General features: G+C 48.7%; 2 protein-coding genes across 2 annotated transcripts in view; one reads left to right on the top strand and one right to left on the bottom strand.

Annotated features, from left to right (window-relative positions):
• Nucleotides 1-4,531: 4,531 nt before the first annotated feature.
• LOC102420728 (neuferricin) lies at nt 4,532-17,134 on the bottom strand. Its single transcript, XM_006105272.3, is given in 5 exon segments — nt 4,532-5,256; nt 7,392-7,578; nt 11,361-11,501; nt 16,732-16,951; nt 16,953-17,134. Coding segments are annotated over 5 exon segments (795 nt in total). The 5' UTR covers nt 16,983-17,134; the 3' UTR covers nt 4,532-5,039.
• Nucleotides 17,039-17,561, top strand: part of ZZEF1 (zinc finger ZZ-type and EF-hand domain containing 1) — a 113,438-nt gene continuing 112,915 nt past the window's right edge. Inside the window, 1 exon segment of the mRNA XM_023746331.1 lies at nt 17,039-17,134. Coding sequence (XP_023602099.1) covers nt 17,039-17,134 — 96 coding nt within the window.

The raw sequence follows: 17,561 nt of genomic DNA, 5'->3' as shown, positions 1-17,561 counted from the left end.
GTGGAATCTTTAATAAGACATTTGTAGTTACTTTTAATGCATAAGTACCAATAAGCATTAAAAACAAACAGATTTTTAAAATTCCTGACATGTGAATAAATTTCTTTAACAGTTACCCTCTAGGAAACTGAATTTCTAGCACTTTTCAGAAACACATTGTTGGAGGCAGTCAAAAAGTAGCTATTTTAGGCCTAATGACCAGCTGCCTGGATTTACTGTGCTCTTGGTCCAGCTTCAGCCCATGGCAACGTGTGTGGTCACAGCTGCATCCTCTGTCACCCAACCCCACTGGCGTTCTCCAACAGACTGGAAATTCCCCCTGGCTCCATTACTGAGGAGCAGCAACTCAAGAGGATCCACGCATGGCGAGGTTCCTGCTGGTCCTGAGCTGAGGGGAGGACTGACACTGGTTTGATGGAATACTAAGGAAGGGTTAGGTCTTGCATATTAAAACCTAGTGACCTGCAGCACCCTGTAGGAAGTGTACAAATCTAGTAGCTCATAGGGCCTCACACTCCCTTGAATTAATGTTCTCCCTTTCTTTACCTGTCTCCCATTTTGCTTATCCTTATTTTGGACCACCTGTGGTGAGATACCTCATTCTCTGGTGGCTTTTCTGACAGTTAATAGGAACTGTTAAGTGCTCCCAAGTAACCCTACTAGCCGCCCTTGAGGTGAACACTGGTCATACTATGTCATTACGTGAATACCAACAGGAACCAGGTACGCATCCACTTTCCCCCATTTTTGCCCAGCCAGGTCAGAGCCCTGGCTTTCGTTCTGCTTTCTCATTGTTCGCTGACAATATTGGGCAAATGCCGTAAGTGCTGTGCCTTGGTGTCTGGACCTGTAAAAGGGAAGTGACCGAGGTCCTTTTTAGCTTACAGGCTGCCTGGAGGAAAGTGATCAGTAGTGTCCTTCCTCTTGGGCAAGTAGAACTGGTGTGCACACCGGGAGTCCCCTGAAGTGAGGGCTGATGGGAGCAATGTCTGCTGCCTACTTGCAGGAATCTGGGGGCTCTGGCAGTAAGAGGTGCTCTCGAGGGTAGGGGTTCAGCCCAGGGTGATCCTGAGGGACACTGCAGATCTCGGGACAGAGACAGGCCCCAGCCTGTCTGAGGATCTATCAGATCACAGCTTGTCCCGGAGCTAAGCAAGCAAGGGATGGGGTGATGGTCTGATATGGCTCCCTTTGCTGTACAGTCATGCAGTGGCGAAGCTGTGACCAAAAAGGCTGGGCTTCACTCTGTGTGTTTATAGAAAACTGGAATCTCAATTCAAAGGCAGATACTACATTTCCTTCAGCATGTTGGGGGCAGTTACCCCACCTTTGCTTTAACACTGCCCAGTGGCAGAGGGAGTGACTTAGTAAAACACTCTGCCACCCCATGACTGCTGTAACTGTTAGCAGGTGGGGGCAGATGGATGCCCCTTTTCTGGTCCATAAAATGAGGCCCTCTCTGGGCTGGCCTAGAGGTTAAATGAGAACAGATAAAGTTTCCTGCCCAGCATAGTTGCCCAACGTGTATTAGTTTTCTTCTCCATTTCCCTCTGCCAGCAGGTCTTAATTGCCTGAGCTGAACTTTCTGTGGCTTTCATCTGAGGGACTCCTTCCTCCTCCCTAAGTTTGCCCGGGACCACCTCTGTGGAGAGAGAAGGGAGAGGCATTTCCAGTAACCACCCACCTCCCATGGCTAAGCCCTTCGGACCGTTAAAATGACAACCTGCTCTTGCTGAATCCTTTGAAGGTCCATCCCCCGTCCATCCCCCCCCCCCACACACACACTATCCCTATATTTCTACCATACCGTAAGCTCCTTGAGGCCAGGAACCTGGCTTTCCTCCCATCCTCCACTCCATGGCACAGGGGTGTTTGGCAAATATTTGTTGAATGACTAAGGACAACCAGCGCAGTGGCAGTGACTAGTTCCCAGTTAGCTTGCAGTTGAGATGCCTCAGGGGCTGAATGGGATGCAGAGCAAGGAAGGTCCTAACCTCAGCTCTCTGCTCCTGCTCCAGGGAGGGCAGTGACATGCCAAACTGCGGGAGTGAAAATAGCACAGTCAGGACGAGAACCCTGAGTCCAAGGCTCGGCTCCACGACTTTGTGCCCTTAGGAAGTTTTTGGACCTTGGCTGCCTCCTCTCCAAAATGAGCTAACGGCACACGTACCACGTGCTCCAGGAACTGTGGCTATAGGGGTACCGAACCCAGTAGCCTTGGTCCCTGTTCTCAGTCTGCAGTTCAGAGTGAGAGGCTGATAGGAAATCATGGTTACAGAACAGATTTGTTATCTGAGAAGTGAGCACATGGGACCTGTGTTGTGGGAACAGGTGCACCTAAATCCAACTGGTGGGCCAAGGGTGGATGAAGGCTCCCAAGAGGTGCTGTTGAGCTGAATTTTTAAAAGATAAAGGGTGGACAAATTGAGCGGAGGAAGAGGTATCATTCCAGGTGGAAGGCATTGTGGGCACATGCAGTGAGTGGAGGATGTAGGGTGTGGGGAGAGGCTGAGGGAGAAGATGAAGACTGAATGCCAGGAAGGAGTTGAGGTGCCTATAGAATTGCTCGGGAAAGGCATCTGGACTAGATCCAAGGCGTGAGAAGAGCTCGTGGGAAGGGGTTCGTGGAGGAGAGGCAGCTTTTAAGGAATGGGGCCATGGGACGTAGCAGCACTGAAGTTACCTGCTGTGGATCAGGGAAGGGCAGGAGCCAGGCGAATGGGGGCTGAGGAGCAAAGACAGTGAGTACCTGCAGCTTTTTCAGAGGCTTATCTATGGCAGGAATAGATAAGGGCCACAGAAGAGTGCGCTCTTCCGGACTTAGGCAGGGAGAGGTTAAAGGTACAGGAAGGGCAGGTGAGAAAGATCCTGGGTGGGAAAATGAGTTAAGAGCAGAGTCCGGTGTAAGGAGCAGGTGTGGCCATAAGGGCAGTGAACCATGAGACTGCCCTTGTAGGGGAGGCAGCCTCCATTTTCTAGTCAGTGAATCTGGAAAGCTATTTAGTGAGATTAATTCTAAACGAAAGAAAGGAAGAAGAATAGAGGATGTTTAAAATAAGAGTTGAATCCAGCTGGTGTGGCTCAGTGGTTGACCCATGAACCAAGAGGTCACTAGTTCAATTCCTGGTCAGGGCACATGCCCAGGTTTCGGACTCAATCCCCCGTAGGGGGCGTGCAGGAGGCAGCTATCAATGTTAATTTCTCATCGATGTTTCTATCTCTCTCTCCCTCTCAAATCAATTTAAACATATTTAAAAAAAAAAAAAGAGTTGAGGGGGTTGGGAAAGGAGTGGAGGTGAAGGCTCAGATGAGGAGAAACCATGTCTAATAGCACCAGGCTTTATTGCCTTATCTCGGAGGTAGAAACACTCCTTGTCCCTGTCTACTCAACAAGAATCCAGGAGTAATGGGTATGAACTATGTCAAGAGTAGATTACAGTGACCTTGGACACAACCTGTGGAGAGCGGCTACAGCGTTTGGACAGGTTCAAGCCTGGGACTAATGAGAGGGCACGATCCTCTCTTGGCTTTGCCACGTGCAAGTCCCAGCACAATTATAGCCAAAGGCTATAGTTGTAAGCTTGAACCTATGGTCCGAACCTGTGGTCCCACGTGGCTAAGTGATATTGAGTAGATTCGAAACCCACAAGAATGTTGTAACCACGCCCTTATAGACACATGGAAACTGTCTATAAAATAAAGACTCGGTTTGCAGGCCGTGGTGCTGTCTCTCCATCAGAGAGGGCAGCGTCCCACCCAGACCCAGCTTTCTTCTCTTGTCTGTCTTTTCCTAATCCTTCACCACCCACTTAGACTCACCAAACCTGGCCGTGCTGGCGCGGCACACAACCCACTGGAAGAGCTGCGAGCCCGGATAGCGGCAAATTGAGGCTGTTTGTATTTGGCATTTTGCAGCCTTGCGCAAATGCTGATGTTGTGCTAGCCTGTTATCTTGTTAGAACTCTGAAACTGCCTCTCGCCAAAAACGCAGAATTCTCCCTTTGAAAACACATCACACCTTATTTTAAGTTTTTGAAATAGAAACAATATCCTTGCTTTAAATTTAAAGAGGCATCTGGATTTGCTGCATCTATATAAGCAAAAGCTTTTCCAATTTCCAGAATTAGTCTACTCTTTTATTGTCACCTCTGACTGTATTGGCCCAGCTCATATCAACTCAATGCAGCTTTTGGTTGTAAATTAGAGAAGAGTCACATATAAGAAAGGTTACAACCCTAGCTGATTTGGCTCAGTAGATAGAGCATCGGCCTGTGGACCAAAGGGTCTGGGTTCGATTCCAGTCAAGGCATGTATCTTTGTTGCAGGCTCCTTCCCAGTCAGGGCTCATGCAGAGGCAACCAGTCGATGTGTTTCTCTCACATCGATGTTTCTCTCTTTCCCTCTCTCTTCTACTCTCCCTAAAAATATCCTCAGTTGAGTATTAACAAAAAAGGAAAGAAAAAAGGTTATAAAAGTCAGGGGTAACAAGTTTAGCCATCAGGGAACCTGGAAGAGAGTATGTTGATGCCGGTTTTTTTAAATGTATTTATTTATTTATTTATTTATTTATTCATTCATTCATTCATTCATTCATTCATTCCTTTTTGGTCTTTTCTGGATGTATCCTCTTGTTTCTGAGTTGTAAGAGAGTGATGTCGTCCCTTTTTGCCAGTGCCCCTGACGAGGCCAGCAGCTGATCTGGCAGCCTGGGAGTCCATGGGAAGGATTGGAGCTTACAGCCCTTTGCTTGTCTGTCCAGTTAGTTTTGAGTTGGTCATATTTGTGTTCATTAACATTTGAGGGCTCTGAAGGAGGATGGCAAGTAGATCTAGAACAGTGGCAAAAACGGGCTGACCAGTACTAGGCGAGTTGCCGAGCTCTGGCCTCGGTCACCAGAATGGTGAGCCACTGGTGAGGGTCATGGGCTACATTGCAGAGTCCTTCCAGGCCCCCTTGTTCGATGTCAGGAGCCATCCTAGTGCATGTGAGTCAGGGCTCATTAGGCTTCTCTGTGGGTTATCAACAGGTAGGGCACCAGCTTAGAGTGGGAAAGAGCATGTAATGGCCAGGGGTGGGCAGCCTGTATATTCCTCCAAGTTGGGGTGGTCCAAGTCCCCACGATCTCTGTGTGTAGGGTTGTCCGGTGCTGGGTCACTAGGGGGACCGGTTGTTCTCACACACACACAGTGGGGCTCCTTGGCACCTGGCTTGTACAGCTTCCTGGGGACACCAGTCCAGTCTCTGCTCACGCCTCCACTGAAGATAGAAGGAGAGGGACTTAGAGTCTGTCGGGGGTGGGGGTGGGGGAGGAGGAAGCAGTGAGCCATCTTGACGTTTTCCCAAGGCGAGGTCTGCAGTGTTCAGCCCCTGACCTTGTTCTCTCTCCTAACTTTCGCCAGCTTCCCCTGCCCAGGGCATCCTCCTGGCACTGCTCCCTGGCCCCGCCCCACCCTGTGCCTTCCTGGGAGGCAGCACTCCCTGCTTTGGCGGCAACACCAGTGAAAGGCTTTCTCCCACTGGCCTGTGAGCTTCTCAAAAGCAGTATCTGGCTCTGATTCTCTCTTCCCTTCCCACTCCATCCTAGTGCCTTGATCTTAGGGTTTTGGGCACTTGGGTAGGGTGGACAACTGAGGCAACAACACAAGGCCTGGTGGTCAGCCTTCTCTGAGAGGCCATTTCCTGACCCTTGCCCAGGTGCAGTCCTTGATGTCACCTGGTCCAACATAGCTGAGCAACCTCCTGTCCTGGGCAGAGGGAACCCACCTCATCTTAGGGTCCTAAGTACAGCCTCCCATGGACTCACAAGACTTGCAGAGAAAAATGAGATTCTTGGGAATTGATGCCCATGTAGGTTTAAGTGCCTGGGACCAGAATCACTTGCTGTCAGAGAAACTGCTGCCCAGTTAACTTACCCAAGAGCAAGGCTGTCAGGGAAGGGCACTGAAACGCCACCTCCTTCCTTCTAACCATCCATCCCATCGCAGTGACCCGTGCTCCACACCCAGTCCCTCCTCAGGACTTGCGACTCCCAGTCTCCAGGGAGGTATGTACATGTGGAAAGCAATGCGTTGGGTTGGAGCTCAGGGATGGGGCCAAGCTCCTTGGAGTTGGTCTGGAAGAGCTCTGGGGGGAAGGCAGAGCCTAAGCAACTCAGGGAAGTAAGAGGGCGTTACACAAAGACAGACAAGGCTGTGAGGACGGAGAGGGAGGCAGGTTCGCCAAGGGAGCAAAGTCAAGCATCTAAATGCACTCAAGCCTCTGGGCCCCTCCCAGGCGGGACCAGTGCTCTCTGAAGCCACCTGCATTCAGGCTTGTGTTCCCGCAAGGCCCACCTTTGTCCCAGTTCCTCTTCCTAAAGCGAGGGCCCCTCTTTCTGGAGACATGATAACCCTGGAGGGGCTGCCTCTGCAAAACTGGTGGCCGGGAGAGACGAGGCTTTCCTTCCTGCTGCCCTGAATTACGGTGGAGGGAACATGTGATGTACACGGTGGCTGGGCCTGGAGAAAGCTGCTGGCTTTGACACAAGAAATCAGCCTCAAGGAGAGCAAAGAGGTGTGCCTCTCCCCATAGAAGAGAGTGGATCTACACAACGGAGCACTCAAGGCGAGTGGCCCTTCTTGCAGAAGCCACAGCAGGTCTCCTTGACCCTCAGTGACCTGGGCTCTTACTTTGAGGCCCTCGAGGCTGGGCGTTTGTCTAGTTCTGTCTCCTTGTCCCCTTATCAGAGCTAAAGGAGATTTGAGGGACTTGAACTGTATTTAAATCCAGGCTGGCCTGATCATTAAAGCAGGAAAACAATTTTTTTTCTCTAGTTTCCCCAAACCAACCTGGAATATCCCCTGTGGCATCTATTCTAATCTGGCTCACTTCAATTCTTACAGGCAAGGACTTCTCATCTAGCCTACCTCCTGGAATTCCTCAGAATTTGCAGTTCTTAAGACGGCACCTCAGGGCATCAACACAAGTGGTTATGTCCACCTCCTTATCCCTCCGTAAGGCAGGAATGATTTGTGCTGACAAATAGGAAATGAAGGCCCTTGGATGGATGAACAGGCCAAAGCAAGAAAACAGTGCTTGTGACTTTTCAGTCCCTCTCAGGGGTTCTTCAGCAGGGTCTTTGGGGAATTAAAAAAAGAAAGAAAAAATGGCCAGATCTCAATCCTAATATTCTCACCCAGTTGCCTGCAGTGAGGTCCCACCATTGGTAATTTTTAAAAATTGCCCAGAAGATTCTAACAAGTAGTCAAAGTCGAGAATCACTATCCCAGGGCACATGTATTTTGAAAAAGTTCCCCTGGGTTAACAATCAACTTACTGCCTCCCTGAACCACAGGAGGAGCTAGGAGTTGGGTTTGGGAGCGGCGGAGGCAGCAGAAGGGAAGCCTGCTTACCTTGTTTGGGAACACCAGAACCTGCTGCCCCTGGCGGAGCTCCACTCCGTGTTGCATGGTGGGAACTTCTTCTTCTCTTTCAGTTGCTCTTTGTCTGCCTCCAAGCCTTTGGTGATCATGGCTTCTACTTGGGTTAGTGCCGAGGTGGGGAGCCCATCCTTTCCGTAGAACCTTCCAATCACCTTTCCTGTAGTGATAGGAGAGCTGCTGTCAGAATGGGCAAGGGGGGGGGGGGGCGGGGGGTTGGGATGGTGTGTGTCAGGGGGAGGCAGGAGGAGATGCTTGGCTTCTCCCGCAGTTGTAATACTGCCCAGCTTCCCAGGGCTTCTGGGGTCAGGGCTCTACTGGAGCCTGCTGGCTGCTTATTTCTTAAGAACTCATATTGGTGCCCTGACTGGTTTGGCTCAGTGGATGGAGTGTCGGCCTGTGGACTGAAGGGTCCCGGGTTTGATTCCGGTCAAGGGCGTGTGCCTTGGTTGCGGGCACATCCCCAGTTAGGGGTGTGCAGGAGGCAGCTGATCGATGTTTCTTACTCTCTATCCCTCTCCCTTCCTCTCTGTAAGAAAATCAATGGAATATATTTAAAAAAAAATATTGGAGGACTTGGGCACCTTCTATCCCAATGTTTCAACATCGTAGAAGACTCCAGATAGAAGCATCCCTTTTGTACTTGTAGAGTCTTCTGAGGAAATTATAAAACGTCTCACTTCCAGACATCAGTCCCCTGAGAGTGGAACCATGTGATTCATTTTCAATGCTCCACAGTGCCTGAGGCACACAGTAGGTGTTCAATAAATGTCTGACAAATAAATGGCCTTCTGTGTAACATTTTTGTGGCTTAATTCTTCCCAAAATTGAATTATTTTATCATATATAACTATAAATATATTACTTATTAAGCAATTACTTAGTGGCAAGTGCTATGCTAGCACATAACTACTATTTTCTTAATCCTCATAACCCTATGAGAAAGTAATCATTGTTCCCCTATTCACAGGAGAGACAGGGGAGGGAGGTGTCTATGAAACTAGTGAGTGGTTCTGAGCCCAAGCACATGCTTTCTTCCCTGCGCTGCCCCCCCCCCCCCTCCCCGTTCTCTTCTTGCTCAGTCCTATGGACATATTGGGTGGAAATTGGTTTTAGTTTAAAATCCATGCCAGAATTTGTAATGGTCTAAGCTATGGCAGCAGCCAGCAAGTGGTCGGAGAGCCTGTGGGCTAAAGCTACAAAGGGCTCAGGTCTCCTCATCTTCAAGTCCTGAGTGTAAGTGGCCGTCACAGGGCAAGAGAAGCAGCAGAAAGCACTTCTAGAAGGTTTGACCAGGGAGGACGAGGTAGCTGTGTATACTTGCCCAGCTGTCTGTCCAACCTCTCCAGGCCCTGAGCACTTAAATCCCAGAGCACTTACATAGAGTGTTCCCAAGATTCAGTTCTTCCTCTCAAGTTCAGCTCCCCATCGGGACTTTTCCAGTTGTATTTGTATCACTTCTGGCTTTGGTTATTTGGATTAGGAGCCTTGGGTCTCTCTGATACCCCCTCCTTCACACCCAAATGCATGCTTCCATGTGCTCATGTCCAATCCATTAGCGACTCCCTAATTCTGTCCTTTTCCATTTCTACTGCTACCACCCTAATCCAAACTCTGGATTACAATAGCCTCCCAACTGGTATGTCTCCCTTAGCTGATCCCTTCCCAAAATTCTTTCTCCACAAAGCAGCTAGGTGAGCATTTGAAAAATGATTATCATGTCACCTCCATGCTAGGTTTAAACCCTGCAATGGTTTCCTAAAACACGCGGATAAAGTACAAACTTCTTACCAAAGCCTCCAACACTCTATAAGCATCTGGCTTCCCTTTGCCTTCTGAGCCTCTTCTCAAGCTGTCCCTCCCTCATTTCCTGCCGGCTCCTGCCCACTGGCCTCCTGCCTAGTCCTTGACCATGTTTAGCTGCCTCGACCTCAGCCTGAAAGGCTCTGTCCAGACCTCAGCATGGCTGCTCCTTCCCGCCTTCCAGGTCTCAGCTTATCTGTCATCTCCTCTAAGAGGCCTCCCTGACCTTCTTCTCTAAAGGGGCCACACGCGCCCAAACCTGCACTGCATTAGCGTTTTAGTTTATTCACAGTCCTATCTGGACTTGCTTGATCTGCTTACTTATTTATGATCTCTCTCCCCCTACCATGAGGCCCCAGCACTCAAAACAGCTTAGTACAGAGCTTGCGTTTTACATGCTTGTTAGATTAAATGAAGGGTACAGGGCCCTAGTCCCAGGCCTGCAGTCTAGAGTTGGCCTGGCACAAGAATTTCTCCTATTGAAGGTCTCTATGCATGGTGACAGGCTATCTTGTGGCTTTTAGGCATGCGACCCAAAGAGAGGGCAGCAGCAGTAGTAGAGGCAATAGAGAGAGTTGTAGTAGCTGCCTCATGGGAATGGTGGTCACCATTGGCTGAGTCTCTAAGTCGGTGCTATATCCAGAAAACAACAAAAGACATCTCATTTTCCCTGGAGGCCTGGCCATGTGGCTGCCAATATGGCTTTCTGGTTGTCTTCACCTCACTGTGCACCCATATATACACATTCATCCTCGGATGTGTCCTGAGGGTTTCTGATGCCCTGTAAGAGCCTAACACGACCCCCTCCTATTGAGTGAGCTAACAGAGGCAGGCACTGCACTCAGCTCATCCCTGGTCCTCACCAGGACCAGTACCAGAGCTTATGCATAGTAGATATTCAAACATATCCCGACTTAACTAAAACCCCCACCCTCCTCACATACATCAATACTCTTCAAATAAGACTAGTTCACTCATCTCACCAAACACCAGTATGACACATTTGGTCTGGCATCCTTTGCCCACTCACAGGACTCCACCCTTACTCTTTTGTGTTGAATTTTCTTTTCCTTATTAACCCAGTAATGTTTCAACCTTGGTTCAGCAACCTGGTGGGAAAAGGGAGAAGGGCAGATGGATAGAGGCCAGTTCCTTCCATGGCAGACATGGCTGTGGTCTAAGGGATGAACTGGGGCAGCCTGGGTGAAAACAGAGAAGGGGTGCTACAGGTTGGGATGACAAAGGCCAACAGTGGCGGGTGTGGAGGAGCGTGGGCATGAAAACAAAACCTTAGAAGTTACTAAAAAAGCCTTGGCAAGTTGGATGTGTAGGGAGCAGAGGAGTTAGTACAAATGGCAAGGTTTTCAGAAAAGGTAACCCACGTAGTAATGACAGAAGCATCACTCAGAGGCCTGGGGGTGGAGGAGGAACTTCCCATGTAGACCTGTTCCAAAGGTGAAAGGACACTGACGTTCCTCAGGAAGTCAGTTGGGTCCAAGTGGGGCTCCCGTGAGAGGCTGGGGCTGCAATCGATGGGAAAAAGGGCTCCAACCACCCCAGTTTCTGTGACTAACACTTCTCTAGGTGTCTTCCCATTTAAAAGGCAAATTCCCTCCTGCCTCACCAGTCAGCAGCAAGGGCAGTGCCCTACACAACTAGCTTTAACACATGTTGGATTAGCATAACTTCCCCCGGGACACAATTCATTAAGGATGGACATAGGTTAATGTCCCTCTCCTTAGAGGACAAAGTAAAAGAATATCTGTCAAAACTGCACACGAACTTGGGCTTCAAGCCTTCCTGCCTGCTGAAGCCAGATGCCCGGAACGCTGCGAGACAAGAAAGCTGCCCTCCTGGAGCTGGTTGGTGAAGCGTGGTGCAGGCAACTGGCTTAGGGGCAACAGAGGCCAAAGCAAATGGGCAGGCAATGCTTTCCCAAGATTAAAAGTGAGGGACCAGGTGCCCGAGCCATTTCCTTCTGGGACTCACTGCCACACTCCCAACTAGAGTTTAAGGTGAAAAGTCCATAGGTATTTTTCAGATTTTAACCTTGAGTCCAAGCCCCAAAGAATTCTAGTCCGTTAAAAAATTACAAGAAAAAGAAATGAGATCTTTGGAAACGGCCTGTGGAATACCTACCCACACATTCGTAGTTCTTCTCATAGAACGACAGCCAATTTTGAAGTGTCAGCATCTCAGAAAGTGACAAGTCAGACACATCATCCACAAGGCCTGCTTCAGAGTAGTCCCCGGTCACAAACGCTCTGGATGCGTCTCGGCCTGCAGCAGACATGTTTCCAGTCGGTTAACTTGTAAGTCGCTGACGTCGTACCAACTCAATCTATTTCCTGAGAAACATCTGAAAACCCCCCTGTCCACCCCCAAATATAATACCCCTCCTCTGTCACAGATGCTCGTGGACCTTGGACACACATTTTGGCATTTATCACATTCTTTCATCTACTTTCAGCAACATTCAGTACAGCTGACATGTCCCTCGGCTTCCATGACACTACACTCTGGTTTTCCTCCTACCTCTCTAGGCATTTTCTACCAGCCTCTGAGATCAATCATTGTCCACTTCCTCTACTCCATCCACACCCTCCCCTTGACAATCTCATCCACTCCCGTGGTTTCAAATACCACCTCTAAACCAAAAATTGCTAAGTGTGTATCTTTAGCTCAGACTTCTCTTGAGCTCCAGACCTATAAATTCAATTGTCTACTCAGCATCACTTACATGTCATCACAAGTTCAAAATGTTCACACTCAACTAATGGTCATCAGCACCCCAGCCCGAGGAAAATGCATCTGTTCTAGCATTCCCTGTCTCAGTAAATATCAACCAGTTGCTCAATCCAGAAATGCAGTCCTTGGCATCTCCTTCATCCCTCACATCCAATCAGTCCCCAAATCCCATAACCTAAATAGTTCTTATATCTACCTTTCTCCATCTCCCACTAAGCAAGCCCAGGCTGTCATCATTTTTCATCTGAACTACAATAAACCCCTAGCAGTTCTTTATATAGTCATTCTTTCCCTACTAACCGATTTTTCATACAACACTTAGATTATTTTAAACACAAATTGATCAAGTCATTCTCTTGCTTAAAAATTCTCAGTGACTTCCTTCTGCTCTATGATATCAAAATTCCATAACATGCCATTCAGAACTCTGCACCAGCTGCCACCAACCTTGCCTTCCCTCTGTGCTCCCTGGCCTCTGGTCACAGCAGTGTGTGTTCCCTTTTACACTCATCACAAAAATAATTCATTAATTATGTGTCAACTACTGACTTTTTGTCTTTTACCTGTCAGCAAATTTTATAAGGGAAACACAAAACTCCTTTAGTATTGATTACTCAGTGTCTGGTAGTGTCTGTTCTTTAGTACATTCTCAATAAGTATTGACTGAATGAAAACCAATTGATTTTCAAAAAGACTGTCAAGGCAATTCCAAGAGGGAAAGAATAGTCTTCTCAATAAGCGGTGCTTGAACTGAATAGCCACATGCAAAAGAATGAAATTAGATCCTTATACCATATGTAAAATGAACTCAAAATAGATCAATGAGCTGAATCTATGAACTAAAAACTATAAAATTCTTAGAAGAAAACATAGGTGAAAGTCTTTGTGACCTTGGATTTAGCAATAGTTTCTCAGGACACCAGAAGCACAAGCAACCAAAGAAAAAAATTAGTTGAACTTGATCAAAATTAAAAAATTTTGTGCTTTAAAGGACACTATCAAGAAAGTGAAAAGAGCCCTGACCAAGAGCCCTGATGGGTGTGGCTCAGTAGCTTGTGTGTTGTCCTGTGCACCGCAAGGTCACTGGTTCGATTCCTGACTGTGGGTTCTGTCCTAGTTAAGGTACCTGGGATGCTCAAGGGAGAAGGCAACCACTTGATGTTTCTCTCTTCCCTCTCCCTTCTCCTCTCTCTAAAATCAATTAAAAATATTTTTAAAAATATCAAGTTACAAAAAAAAATGGTAAAAAGACAACCTACAGAATGGGAGAAAATACATGGTGTCCCCCAAAAATGTATACACACTTTTTTTCCTGATAGCTCAATTGATGTTTCTTTTCAGATTTAACCCATTGGAATGAATAACTATTCAAAGTGTGTATACATTTTTTGGGACATCCTATATTTGCAAATCATTTATCAGCATCCAGAATATATAAAGAATTCTCACAACTCAAAAATAAAAAGGCGCCGGAACCGGTTTGGCTCAGTGGATAGAGCATCGGCCTGCGGACTGAAAGGTCCCAGGTTCGATTCCGGTCGAGGGCATGTACCTGGGTTGCGGGCACATCCGCAGTAGGAGATGTGCAGGAGGCAGCTGATCGATGTTTCTCTCTCATCGATGTTTCTAACTCTCTATCTCTCTCCCTTCCTCTCTGTAAAAAATCAATAAAATATATTTAAAAAAAAATAAAAAAATAAAAAGGCAACCCAATTAAAAAATGGACAAAGAACTTGAATAGATGTTTCTCCAGGGAGGACATACAAATGATCAACAAGCAAATTAGTTATTAGGGAAATTCAAATAATCAAAACCACAATGAGATAGCACTTTCAAACCACTAAAATGACTATAATAAAAAAGACAACCATTCAGTGAGGAAGTGGAGAAACTGAAACTCTAATACACTGATGGGAATGCACAATAGTGCAGCTACTTTAGAAAACAATTTGGAAGTTTCTCAAAAAGTTAAACATAGAGGAGCCTGCAGGAGGCAGCCAATTAATGATTCTCTCATCATTGATGTTTTCTTTCTCCCTCTCCCTCCTTCTCTCTGAAATCAATAAAAAGATATGTCTTTGAAAAAAAGATTATTTAAATAGTTACCTGGCAATTCTACACTCAAGAGAACTGAAAACATGCCTACAAAAAAGCTTGCACATGAATGTTTTAGCATTATTCATAATAGGTAAAAGTGAAAACAACCCAATTTCCAACAAATGATGAATAAACAAAAGTGGTATATCTATACAATGGAATATTATCCTATATAATAATCCTATATAATAAAAGGCTAATATGCAAATTAACCACACAGAATGACCAGTCACTATGATGTGCACTGACCACCAGGGGTCAGATGCTCAATGCAGGAGCTGCCCCCTGGTGGTCAGTGTGCTTCCACAGGGGGAGCGCTGCTCAGCCAGAAGCCCTGAGCCAGGCTCACGGCTGGCGAGTGCAGCAGTGGTGGCGGGAGCTTCTCCCACATCTGCGGCAGCACTAAGGGATGTCTGACAGCTTAGGAGCGGGCCTAAGCTGTCAGTCAGACATCCCCTGAAGGCTCCCGGACTGTGAAAGGGTGCAGGGACCCCATCCCCCCAGTGCACGAATTTCATGCACCAGGCCGCTAGTTTGACCATAAAGAGGAATGGAACTCTAGCGGGTTTGGCTCTGTACAGTGTTGGCCTGCAGACAGAATGGTCAATTCCAGCCAAGGGCATGTACCTCGGTTTCAGGCTCCTCCCTGGCCCTGGCCCTGGTAGGAGGCAACCAATCAACGTGTTTCTTTCACATTGATATTTCTGTCTTTCTCTCTCTCTAAAAATCAATGGAAAAATATCCTTGGTGAGGGGGGGAAAAAAAAAAAGGAATGGAGTACTGGTACATACTAATATACCACAGACGAACCTTGGAAACATTGTGTTAAGTGAAAGAAGCCAGTCACAAAAGCCACATGTATGATTCCATTTATATGAAATGCCCAGACAGAAAGTGGATAGTGGTTGTTGAGGGTTGGGGAATGGAAGGGAATGGGGAGTGACGGCTAATGGATGTGGGGTTTTATTTTGTAGGGGGTTCGATAAAAATGTTCTGGAATTAGCAATGTCTGCACAACTTTCTGACTATATTAGAAACCACTGAATTATACATGTTAAAGGGGGTAGATTTCATAGTGTATGAATTATATCAATAAAAGGTAATAAAAAGATTGAACAAATGAATAGATGAACCTAATCTGCTTCTCTTCTAGCCTGTGTGGGCAGTGGGGAGCATGTTGTAATCTTTGGCACAAGGCAGGCTACACGTTAGTGGTCAATAAATGGACGTTGAATGAATAATGGCACCGAGGAACTCTGTAGACAGCAGAGCACACTGCAGAAGAAACACCACCCAGAAGCGGAGGGTTTTATGCTCACACTTGTGGATGTAGCCATGACAGCTGCTTCAGGGTGGGGCAGGATAGTGCACCCAAAAGTGCCCTCTCCTCGCAGGTAAACTAAAACCCCTGACTCCAGTCCCAGCTCCACTTCTTACTCACTGTGTAGCCCTGGGTAAGCCCCTTCCCCTGCTCAACTGTTTGAGGAGCTTGGCAACACCAACTGAACTTGATTCCCTTTATATGCTTCTTCTGTCTCCTAAGTTCTCCCTAGAAACAGGGAAGTGGCTTGTATTTAAGTACCAGAGGCAGCTTCCCAATTTCCCTAAGATAACGAAACAAGTGGAAAAATGCTCATTTAATATCAGCCTTGTCACTGGCCTTAAGCTTGTCTGCATTTTTTCCCCCTCTTTAAACCTGAGAGGTGGTCATTCCTCGGGGCTGGTAAGGCAACACCTAAAAGTAATAAGCTGGTGGTTTTCGTCTAACTCAGTGGTTCTCAACCTTGGCTGCACATTAGAATCACCTGGGAATCTTTTTAAAATCCTGATTTCTGGGCCTCATCTCCGGAAATTCTGTTTCTTTGTTACTAATGTTGTGGCCCCACCGCATAGCAAAGAAACAGAATTTCCGGAGGATGAGGCCCCAGAAATCAGGATCTTAAAAAGATTCCCAGGTGATTCTAATGTGCAGCCAAGGTGGAGAACCACTGGTCTAAGTCCTGTTAGCTGTGAGGGCTTTAGGCAAATCACATCCTTTAATCCCCTCAGCTGTAAAACAGGGTCAGCAGAGCAAACTTAAACCGACACGTTTCTTTGAGGCATAACATACGCACAGCTGTGAGTACTGAAGGGCTGCAAAAGATGGCCAGGCTCTTGCCCAGCGCTCTAACCTCAGAATCTTCTTTAAGGCAGGCAGACAAGTGCATCTGTGCCGGAAGCAGGACCTACTCAAGCCAAATGCACTACTTTTAGGGGAAAGGTGGGTCCGGAGGAATTGAAGAGACGATTGGCGTCAGCAGGGTCTCCTTCATCTCTGCGCCCCGAGAGCCACGCAGTGTGGCACAAAGCAGGTGCCCCTCGGGGGCTTCTGCCGGTGGGTAATAGGTGACTAACAAGAGGCAGGAGGCGCGCTTCTCCCCGTAAGTCAGGAAGAAGGACATGGAGACCAGAGGCCGCTAACTGCTGGCCATAGTCACGCCGTGTCAGCGAGGCTGGGAGGGCCGAGCGGCAGAGCCCGACCCCCACGCTGGCCTGATGAATACAGGGAGGAAAACAGCAGATGGATGAATGAATGAATGAATGAATGAATGAATGAATGAATGCCGCACAGGCGGCTACCCGCCTGCGTCAGAGCACGAGAGGGCACGAGCCGCCGCGCTGGTACCTGCGAAGCCGCTATAGGGAGCCCCAGGCTCGTAATGCCTGCGGCCGGAGGACACGTCGTAGACGCGGCCGAGCAGCGCCAGGTAGAGGCCTGGCTCCCCGGGGCCGCCGCGGTGGCGGGCCAGCTCCCCGGGTGTGAAGAGGCGACAGCCAGCGAGGGGGCCCCACCAGCCCGCCAGCCGCGCTGCCACCGCCGCGGCCGCCGCCACGGCCAGGCCCTTTGAGGAGCCCGCGCCCGCCGGGCCGCAGCATCGACGGCCGCCCGCCCTCCGCTCGGCCAAGGTGGCCGCCTCTCCGCCCACACGAAGATGGCGGAGACGCTGGTCGTGACGTCACCGGCGTCACACTCTCTCCTGTCGCCCGGCACGGAGGGGACGCGGAGGACTGAATGGGAGAAAGTTCAGGTAAAGCTCACTCCTGGCTCCCTGCTCTTTTCTCGTGCCTTTTCAAGAATTGAGCAGCCGAAAGGGCCTTCTGGGCCTGCCGGCTGTCCGCCCCTAACAAAGACCGTGACCACGGAGGCCAGGGGACGGCGCGGCGCGACAGCAGCGCCTGCTCGTCACTCGCAGTTCCGCCCTTTGCCGACACTGTCCTCCGCGGCTGTCGCACGACAGCGGGTCGAGTCCGCTTGACGGCGCCTTGGCGACAGCAGTCCTCGCTTGACGGCGAGGAAGCCGGAAGCCACCGCTGCCGCCGTCGTCCCCTCCCCGTCCCCGCCGCCGGGTACTGTCTGAGGTTGACAGGTCGAGGCGGGGCGGCGGCGGCGGCGGCGACAGAGCCGGGTGCCCGAGACGGAGACCCCATGGGGAACGCTCCGAGTCACAGCAGTGA

Source organism: Myotis lucifugus, unplaced genomic scaffold, assembly GCF_000147115.1.
Source record: "Myotis lucifugus unplaced genomic scaffold, Myoluc2.0 scaffold_657, whole genome shotgun sequence".
NCBI classification, from domain to species: Eukaryota; Metazoa; Chordata; class Mammalia; order Chiroptera; family Vespertilionidae; genus Myotis; species Myotis lucifugus.
Note: the sequence above shows the minus strand (reverse complement) of the source record. Positions and strands in the feature narration are given on the sequence as shown.